This window comes from Grus americana, unplaced genomic scaffold (genome assembly GCF_028858705.1).
Source record: "Grus americana isolate bGruAme1 unplaced genomic scaffold, bGruAme1.mat H_1, whole genome shotgun sequence".
Taxonomy (NCBI): domain Eukaryota; kingdom Metazoa; phylum Chordata; class Aves; order Gruiformes; family Gruidae; genus Grus; species Grus americana.
This window is the reverse complement of record NW_026561327.1, coordinates 42,237-52,019: the sequence shown is the minus strand read 5'-3', so window position 1 is coordinate 52,019 and position 9,783 is coordinate 42,237. Positions and strand designations below refer to the sequence as shown.

At 64.4% G+C, this 9,783-nt stretch overlaps 1 protein-coding gene across 1 annotated transcript in view; it reads left to right on the top strand.

Moving 5' to 3' along the window:
- Positions 1 to 2,118: 2,118 nt before the first annotated feature.
- Positions 2,119 to 9,783, top strand: part of LOC129200226 (cGMP-dependent 3',5'-cyclic phosphodiesterase-like) — a 49,706-nt gene continuing 42,041 nt past the window's right edge. Inside the window, exon 1 of the mRNA XM_054811545.1 lies at positions 2,119 to 2,385. Within this exon, the coding sequence (XP_054667520.1) occupies positions 2,318 to 2,385 (68 nt within the window). The 5' untranslated portion in view covers positions 2,119 to 2,317. The remainder of the gene's footprint in view (positions 2,386 to 9,783) is intronic.

Here is a 9,783-nt window from a genome sequence, read left to right as displayed (position 1 = left end):
TCCTGGCTCTGCTGTCAGCTCTTGGGATAAAATTTGGGCAAGTCATCACAGGTCTGGGCCTCAGTTTCCCCCTCCGGACAGTGCAGGCAGGGGATCTCACGTAATTGATACGATACACTGCCTGTTTCTCCAGACCACGGGGATACTAATCCTCGTGAATTTGACAGGAACTGATGTGATTTGCGTGCTAATCTCTTAATATCTATCGCTGCTCTTGAAGTCCCAGCTGGCGGGTTCACGAAGGAGCAGGGGAGTAACCGCACACCCACGCTGCTTTTAAAGCACGTTTCTCCCCTCTGCCCACAAAAAGTGACCCTGGAGGGATGGAGATCCACAGGGCTAGTGAAGAGCAACCAAAATAGCTCCTTTTGGTGGAAAAATCTCCTTACACGAAGCCTAGGTACCGGTTCGGGGGGGTGGGGTGGGTGGGTACCGCTGTGCAGCACATGGAGGATGCAGGTACCTGCGGGGGGATGCTGCGAAGTCTGTGGACCCCAGAGATGCTGCTGGGTTCCCCAGACTAACATCAGGGTGGCTGATGTGGCCAAGGACGAGAGTAAGAGCAGGGCAAGTATATGCAAAAGTTTCCTGAGGCCTTTCCTGGCCTCTGCCCATGTGATGCTCAGGGATGTCCTGAGCTACCGATGTGTACATGAAAATGCTGCCCTTGAGCCATGTGAACTTTTAGCATCCACGACATCCTGAGGCAAGAAGTTTTGCTCCTCACCTTCACCTGCGGGATGATCTCCTCCCGCTCTTTGTTCAGGACCTGGCTCCTGTTAGCTTCGCCTGATGTCTCTAGTGCTTGCCTTGGAAGGAGCTGAAATGCTTAAATATCTTTAAAAGTCCAGGCTGTTCTCGCTCCTTCTTCATCCCCTCCCCTTGTGGCAGGAGATGTGGGGGTTCGTAGCAGTCAAAGCCTGCTCTGACCCTGATTCAGTGTAGGACGGATGCTTTTCCCTAGGGTCGCTCCTGGGAGCGCAGCTCCAGTGCACCAGGTCTTTGGTTGATCAGCCCCGACTGGAGAGCACGGCCGGGGCTGGCACTGGAGCAGCTATTGCCCTTCTCCAGCCACTCTGCCACCGTCCCTGCTCACCCTGACAGCCCAGGGAGGCCCAGGGCAGGAGAACCTGGTGTGGCCGTGGGGCACAAACCGGCTCGATGTCCTGCAAGCCTGAATGGACAATGCAGCGGCAACTCCAGCCCGGCCAAGACAAGCTCCGGCGTTGCTCGGTGCTGCACACGTGCAAAGGGCTGGGTGTTCAGCAAGACTCCCAGAAGGAAGCTGTGCTAATTCAGGAGGTGACAGCATGGGCGCAAGCATGGAGCGGTGCTGCAGGCACCTGGGAGGCTCCAGCTCCTCCACTGCAGCCCTGCCTGGGAGCGGGCTGGGGCCCGGGGCAGGTTCAAGCTGGGGGCACACCCGTGTGGGGTGGCCAGGGGCTCAGCATCCCCTCCCTGCTCCTGGCCCCAGCTGAGCAATGCAGTGGGCAGCATCCTGCAGCCAGCAGCTCCACGCTGCCTGGATGGCCTGGGCAGGGAGCTCTCGGGGCGGGGGGGGGGGCACAGCCACCCCGGTATTACCTGGGCTGGGACCTGTTTGCAGGAGTGTACTGCCCTGGCAGGGACCTGCTTGTGGGCCAGTGCTGCTTGACATTGCTCGATGCCACCCAGTGCCCCCGGTGAAGGAACCCGCCAGCGGGTCAGGTGCTGCCCAGCACCCCTGGGGCAGGGACCTGTGAGACCAGTGCTCCCCAGTATCCCTGGGGCAGGGACCTGTGGGTCGGGTGCTGCCCAGCACCCCTGGGGCAGGGACCTCCCTGTGGGCCAGTGCTGCCCCACACTGCCCGGTGCCCCCGGGGAAGGAAGCTGCTTGCGGGAGCGCGGGGCGGGCAGGGCCAGCGTGTGCCTCGCTAGACAAAGGCGGCGGCCCCTCGGAGCGGCGCGGCGCGGCGGGCGAGGCCGGGCGCGACCCGCGGCGGGCGGCGGCGGGCGGCAGGTGCGGACCCCTTCGGCCCCTCCGCGGGAGCGGCTCGGCCCCCGCCCAGCCCCGCGGAGCCGCAGCGGCGCCGTCAATCAGCGGCGCCCCCCCCACCCCCCCCCTCCGCCCTCCCCTCCCGCACGCCTCGGCGCGCTGCATCGGGCTCGGTGACAGCGGCGGGTTGGAGACACCCTCGCCGAACGCGGCGGGAGGTTCCGCTCCCAGCCGGCACCGAGAGCCGGGTTCAGCGGCGGCTCCTCGCTGTCCGCAACCCGCCGGCAGTCCTCGCCGAGCCCCCGCCGCCCGCCTGGCAGGGCTGCCGAAGCATGCGGAGCCATGGGCCAGGGCTGCGGACACTCCATCCTCTGCCGGAGCCAGCCGTACCAGGCGGCCGCGTCTGACCTGTGAGTCCCCTCCCGGCGGCACCGGGGATGGAGGGGAGGGGGGGACCGCGCCGAGAGGGAGGGATGCTCCGGGGGTGATGCCGGGTGAAGGAGTGAGGGAGCCATTGGGGAGAGGGGAGGCAGGAAAAAGTTCCTCCTGCCTGCCAACTGGCGGGGAGGGGGTGGTGGGGGAATGACAAGCGGCTGCGACCTGCCCCCCCCCCCCCCATTTCCCCGGCAGCCACCTCTGTTAGCCCAGGGCAGGTCATCGCTGGCTGAAGGGCTCAGTGCCGGAGGGCTGATGTGAACAGCGTCTCCCCGTTTCCCTCGCCACCCGAGCCCCACGGCGATTTCCTGCGGGGGTGAAAGGCTCCTGGTCTCCCGGTGGGCTGGGGGGCCCCGGGTGACTTTGTGAAATGCAGGTCAGGCCTCTGAATCGTGGTTTCGGCAGCTCCACGCGGGGCGAGAGAAGCTACCCCCCGCACACCCACCCACCCACGCAACAGGTCTGGGGGTCCTGGTGTTGCCTGCGCCTGTTGGCATGCAGCGAGGTGGGGAAGGGGCTCCGGGAATCACGGGGATCTCGTTCTGCGATGCAGGCACGAGGGGCTTTGCGTGCGAGTGAGGGGTGACCTTGCTGAGGGATGACAGTGCTCCCTGGAAGCGCTGAAGGGTGATGCTCCGGAGAGCCCACGTGGGCAGAGGGGCCGAGCTGGCTAACGGGAAGCATGCGGTGCCTGAATTCCCATCGCCCACGGGCTCAGCTAGGGATGGCGGAGACCCCCGGCTCTGCGCGCGCGCGCGTGTGTAGCGCTCACGAGGCTCCACAGCTGCTGGGTTGCAGGCTGTGCACAGACGATTCGCAATACGTGGGTGCTCTGCCTCCCGGGTACCGAGAGATCTTGGGTGCTCCCGATCCCTTGCCCCTCCCCTCGGTGGCTGCTGGGATCAGACCCCACGTTGCGGAGGGGTGAGCCGATCCGGCGGGGAAGGGATGCGGGTGTAAGGGGACGAGGAGGAAGGCTGCTCACTGCTTGGATTCCTTTGTCTGGCGGTGCCAGCTCCATGTGCTCAGGCATGGGCCGAACTGCCTGGCTCGGCAGCCTGCGCCGGGACCACCGCTCCCAGGAGCCGCCTCGCCGTGCGCGGATGTGCCCAGGAGCAGCCTCAGGTCTCCTGGAGCGGGTGCTTGAGGTGATTACAGAACCATCGGGGCGCGAGGGAACCTGCCGCCCGTTCCTGCCCCAGCCCCACGTTTCCCTCCGGCATCACCAGGTTTTCGCACCTTCACGAGGTGACCTTCAGCTGAAGAAGTTTGCCTCTCTCTACAAAATCTGTCCTGCCTACACGTGCTGTGGGGCTTAGACCCCCCTTCCAGAGGCACCCCTACGCTGCCGTGGGTGCTGGGTCCACCCTCCTCTGCGGGCGGCATCCTTCCCCCTCCCCGGCTCTCCTGGCTGGCTCTCTGGTGCTCGCTTTGTTCCCTGCAGAGATCCTTTCATGCTGCCGCCAGAACATGTGCCCATGTCCTTTTCTTTAAGCAAAACACACAAAGGTCTTGAAATGCCATGCTATCTCCACGTTTCCTCCGGCTGGAACGCCTCTGCTGACTTGCAGCTGCTGTTTAATGGCTTTTAAGAAAGGTAGATGCTATAGAAACTTAGTGCAGCCAGAGCGGCTGCGCCCCTCGAGCCGCCCAGGGCAGGAGAGGCAGGAACGGTGAGCCAAGATGCTTCCCCTTTTTACCCAGGACATCACCTCACGTCCTTCCTAGGAGATGTTTGTCCCTGTTCCTGTACACCCCGGGGGATGCATAGAGGTGGAAAAGCATCCCGAAAGCTTTCGGACGATGCCCTTGCCCGTGCAGCCAGCTGCCCCTTCAGCACTCGGCTGCGGGGTGATGCTGCCTGCTCTCTGCCTCTGCTCCAGCCCCGCGTTGTTTAGCGCTGGCTTGGCTTGCGCGCTGCCAGCAGAACCCGGCGATGCCGATGCCCGCCCTCGCAGAGTGCTGCTGCCAGGCTGGGGATGCTGCGTGGGGCCGAGATCCATCGGTGGGCCAGGTCTCCCACGTGCGTGGTTGATGAGCTCTGATTTATCGCAGGGGAGCGTCGGGTGGCAGCCAGTCAAGTGCCATTTTGTGTTATCCAGGTCACGTTTTAACCCATTTCCTCCTCTTTTTTTCCCCGGTGGGAAGTGTGTTCCCAGGCGGGCGGCTCCTGACCCGGTTAGCGGCGGGGTGGGATGCCAGGGTACCCGGAGCTGCTGCTCTCGCGGCAGCCGACAGCAGCCGGGGCTGGGGGAGAAGCAGCCGAGCTCTGCGGATTGAAAACGCGGAGGAGGAGACGATGCTCTGAGCATCCCTGCAGGGAAGGACCCGGCTCAGCGGAGGCTGGGAAGAGGTCAGGGCTTCCTTCAGGGAGCAGGCAGCCCTGCCTGCTCCTCGTCCAGCTCTCTCCGCTGCCTGGTTCGCTTCTGGCAGTTGCCTGGCAGGAGCAGACACAGGGATGTGTGAACCGGCCGAGTGTCACCACGCTCAGCGCTGGCCCAGTGACGGGGTCGGTGCCAGGCGCGCGATGGAGGAGGGACCGTGGCTGCTGCCGCAGCTGGGACAAGGGGCTCTGTCCTGCCCGGGGCACGGCCAGCTGAGCGGGCGCTGGCACAGGGAGGGACCCGGTGTCCCAGGAGGGGACAAGGATGGTCCTGAGGTGTCTTTGCAGGGCTGCGTTAGGCTCCGTGCTGGTTATTCCAGGTCGATGCCAGGACCCGGACGGTGTGTCCCCATCGAGGCTTGTGCAAGGGCGATGTGTAATGCACCATCCCCTTTTTACCTCCCTGGGAGCCTCTTCCTCCGGGGTCCTGGCCCGGGGGGTGCCCAGGGGAGGGGCTGCAGGCATGAGGTGACACTCGTGATGCTGCTGATGTCCCTACCTGTCACTGCCTGCGTGGCCCCCACACACACATCAGCAGGAGCCCCCGGTCCCTCCCCACCTCGTGCATCCTCACCGTTACTCCCCGCTCCTCTCCCGGAGCACGGCCCGAAGCGCAGCGCTGGCGGCAGGGGGGTGGCATCTGTGGGGGTTGGACTAGGTGACCTTTAAAGGTCCCTTCCGACCCAAACCGTGATTCTGTGGCTTGCTCCGGTGGCGTTAACTCTGCAGGTACCCAGGAAGCAATGCCGGCTGGGACACGGAGGGCACAAGCCGCCTGGCAAAGCGTTTCGGGTGCCTTTTGGAGGTCTCTGAGCACCTGCGAAGCCGAGGAGAGGCTGCCAAGCTGCCGCAGCCCGCCCCGAACCTCTGCCTCGTGGTTATTGCCCGTCCCCAGGTTGCATGTTTAAAGTGCCGCAGAAAATACCGACTCCATCGCCCCGTCCGGCGTAGCCGGGGTGGCTGTGTTCCTCACCGGGCACCCGCTTACCGGGGCCGAGGGGTTCGGTGGGGTTCGGGCAGCCTGGTCCCCGTTGCTGGGTTCCTCGGGCCCTGCACGCGGCTGCGTGCGATGTTCTGCAGGGTGGTGCGGAGCCTCAGGCTGTCCGTGCCTCCGCCTTTCGCACAGCCTGCTGCTGGGGGGTGTCTGGGGCACTTCAGCATCACCCGCCCGCGTGGGCACCCGGCCCTGGAGCTCGGAGGTGCCTTGCAGAGAGGATGGACAGGAAGCTCCTGGCACCCTGCACATCTCTGTGCCCGGGGAGGTCCCCTGGGTGGGCCAGGAGCTTCCTCTCCGTTGCCCCGGGACATCCCCCTGAGCATCCCCAGCTTCGGAGCAGCGAGTGGTTTTACCGTGTCGGGGAGTTAACCTCCGGTGCTAGTGCAGATGCAGGCAATCAGGCCGGCCCCTGCTCCGCCGGGCAGGCTGGCACACCGCGGCCCGGGGCGGCACCACCGGCGGCTCGGCCGGCGAGGGGCTGCATCGTCTCCAGCCGAGCCCCCCGGGATCCGCGCTGCTCCATCAGCTCCGGGAGGACGAGCATCCATGCGGGGCGGGCAGCCAGCTCTCCGGCAGCTCCTCCGTGGGGGATGCAGGATTCCCCGGGGCAGGGGTGGATGCGGCAGCCCTTTCTGGGAATCCCTCCTGCCTCCCGCTCTCCTCCGACCCCGGTCCCTGCTTTCGCTTTTGTCTCCTTCCCGGCTCCCACGTGGCTCGCCGAGAGCTGCGCTGGGCTGCGGCCAGAAATGCAGGCAGGGCCCGGAGCTGCCTGGGACTTTCTGTCTGTCCAGCTTTCTCCTGCAAAAGGCTGAGCTGTCTTCCTTAATGGATGGGCCTGTCTGGAGGGGGGAGCGAGGGGGATGGAGGGCGCCGGGAGATGCTTTGTCTGCTGCTGTGGCTCCGTCGGCACGGCACCGGGCGGGGGGGGGGGTTAGGTGATGGAGAGCCGGCAGAGCGCAGGCAGCGGGCAGCCTGGCAGCTCGCATCCCCCCCCCGTCGAGGTGTTGAGGGTGGGTGGGGGTCTCGCCTGCCTTGCAATGGGTGACGACCCCACGATTTGCTGCTTTGGGGGGTTGGAGCCTGGGTCAGGGGTCTCCGGCTGGTCCTCGGGCAGCCGTTCCCCGTCGATGGTGGTCCCCGACGTTGTGGCATCCCCAGGCAGCAGGAAGGTGTCCCCAAACCTTGTCACCCACGCAGCATCCTCAGGGGACGGACTAGCTCAGCAGCTTGTGGGACTCCCCGAGTGTCGGCTCAGAAATGTCCCCCCGTGGGGGCCGGTTATTTGGCAGCAGCAGCCCTTGGTCCCGCTCCCGTCCCCAAATCCTGCGCCCTGCCTGCCCTGGCACGGTCTGGCAGAGCCCTGCCTGCAACGCCAGCGTGGGGAGGCAGAGGGGAAAGGATGACTTGAGAGCTTGCAGGGAGCATTTTGGGTGGGTTCAAGCCTTCTGGGTCTTTGTCAGCCTGTGTTTTCTGTAACAAATCAAATAGGAAAAGGAGGTGGTTTCAGATGGGTGCATTTCCCACAGGAAATATTAAAACCTGATTTTTTTGGCTGGGGCTGGGGGGGGGGGTGGGGGTCAGGGCTTGGCCCGGGCGTTGCGGCTGGCGAGGACGGCTTCGCAGCGTGTTTCGGCATCCCCGAAGCCCTCTGCTCGCCAGATGCGCTGGAGGACCGCTGCGCCCGAGGAGGGAAAAGGCAAACGGCAGCTGCCGGTGCAGCCCCGTCACAGAAGTGATGACTTAGCCAGAAAGCCTCCCCTGCCTTGTAATCGCTTCCCAGCCCCTTCCCAGTTCGGTGACTCAGAAGACACGGAGGAGCTATTTATAATGAGCATTTGAAAGGCTAAGACGGGCGGAGGGCTGCTTTTCCCCTCCTCTTCCCTTGAGCTGTTCTGGCCAAATGCGGCTGCGCTCCCCATGGCCGCGGGCAGATGTGGCCCCGGGGCAGGCGGCTCCGGCGGGGGACCCGTCCCCGCTCCCCTGAGGTTCAGGGTCTGGTCGCTACGGGGTGAAGATGCTGATGCTCCCCTCTGCAAAGCCTCCGTGCAAACCCCTCCTCGCTGCCGGGCACCCCGAACCTCGCCCCATTGCAGCAGAGCCCTCGTGCTCCTGCCTGCGGGGGCAAGGTACAGGCAGGGCTGCCGGAACCGGCTCCTGCCAGGGGAATCCGGGGAGCCGTAGCCCCGGGGCACGAGCCCTGGCTGGCCTGGACGGCACCCAGCCTGGCTCCCGCGGCAAGCAGCCCTGCCAAGCGGTGGGATCGATCCGGCCGCTGAGGATGTCACGCTGATGGAGCTGGCGTGGGCTTGGGGACGAGGGGATGCGCCGTTTCTAGCCGGAGCCTCTGCTCCCCTCCGGGTGGAACTGGGGTGTCGGGATGGCTTCGCAGCACGTTCCCGGCTGGGGTTTATTCTCTGCGAGGGGATAACGGCGGGGCTGCCCCGTGCCCCTGGTCCCGCGGCCAGGATGGCTCCGCACCCCTGTCCTTGAGCCACTGCTCCGCTGGAGCCCGGCTGGAAGGACACAAGCCATGGCTGCTGCCGCGTTTTTCACCGCTTTCCAGAAAATGGGGCCTTTTCCCATTTTTTTACTATCGGTAAGACAGCCAGGCCGATGGCAGCATCCTTCCCGTGTGGAAAAAGCAGGTGGAAGCCGCGAAGGCTTTAAATAAGAAATCAGGGTCGGGCAAGGCGGCTCCGGCAATGGGGAGAGGCGTCAGTACCAGCAAAGCGTCTCCTGTCCTGGCTCGAGCGGGGCGACGATGCACCCCCTAATGATTTTATTATCAGCTGCTCCAGGCAAGAAATCTCTGCCCTGTCACCGCCACGGAGCCGGGAGCTCCTGCTGCCGGCCGGGCTGCGGCTGCCGGCCACCGGCCACGGGACCCGCGGCTTAGCGGGGGCCGGGGGGCTCGTTGGTCCTGAGCGTGATCATCCCGGGGAGCTGCGGGACGTGGGGATCCCCCCCCTCCCCGGTCCTTCTGCAGCATCTGGGGGTTCTGCTCAGGCGGGAAGTTGGGGTGCGGGGCTGCTCCGGGCTGCGGCTCTGCTGGGCTTGGCCTCCCTCCGGCTGCTGTGCGGCTAGGGCCAAGGTTAAGGCTAAGGCTAAGGCTGTGCTTAGGGTTAGGGTTAGAGTTAGGGTTAGGGTTAAGGCTAAGGTTAGGTTTAGGGTTAGGGTTAAGGTTAGGGTTATGGTCAAGGCTAGGGCTAAGGTTAGGGTTAGGGCTAGGGCTAAGGTTAGGGTTATGCTCAGGGCTAAGGCTAGGGCTGAGATTAGGATTAGAGTTAGGATTAGGGTTAGGGCTAAGGTTAGGGTTACGGTTAGGGCTAGGGCTAGGGTTAGGGTGATGGTTAAGGCTAAGGTTAGGTTCAGGGTTAGGGCTAGGGCTAAGGTTAGGTTTAGGGTTGGGGTGAGGGCTAAGGTTAGGGTTATGGTTAGGGCTAGGCCTAATCTTAGGGTGAGGCTTAGAGTTAGGGTTAGAACTATGGATGAGGTTAGAGTTAGGGTTAGAGTTAGGGTTAGGGTTAAGGCTAAGGTTAGGTTTAGAATTAGAGTTAGGGCTAAGGTTAGGTTTAGGGCTAGGGCTAGGTCTAAGGTTAGGGTTAGGATTAGGGATAGGACTAGAACTAGGTTTAGGGCTAGGGCTAGGGTTAGGGTTAGGGCTAGGGCTAGGGCTGGCTTTCCCAGGACGGGGACCTGGGCACCCTCGCTCTGCTCCCTCAGCACAGCAGGCTGCCTGGCAGTGCGGCCCCGGGGGTCTCCCCGTGCTCCCCCCCGCCTGAGCTGGCGCACGGCTGGGCCCTGCCGCCGTGGGTGGCTTCGTCTCCCACCCTTCCCGGCTTCACCCGGGGAGTGGGACCGACGCTGCGTCAGCAAACGCTCGTGGGTGAAACCCCCGAAACTCGAGTGTTTTGCTAAAGCTGGGGCTGGGCTGGGGGCACTGTGCAGCCGGGCGGGGGGGGCAAAGCAGATCTCAAGGTGGGAGAAGTTGCG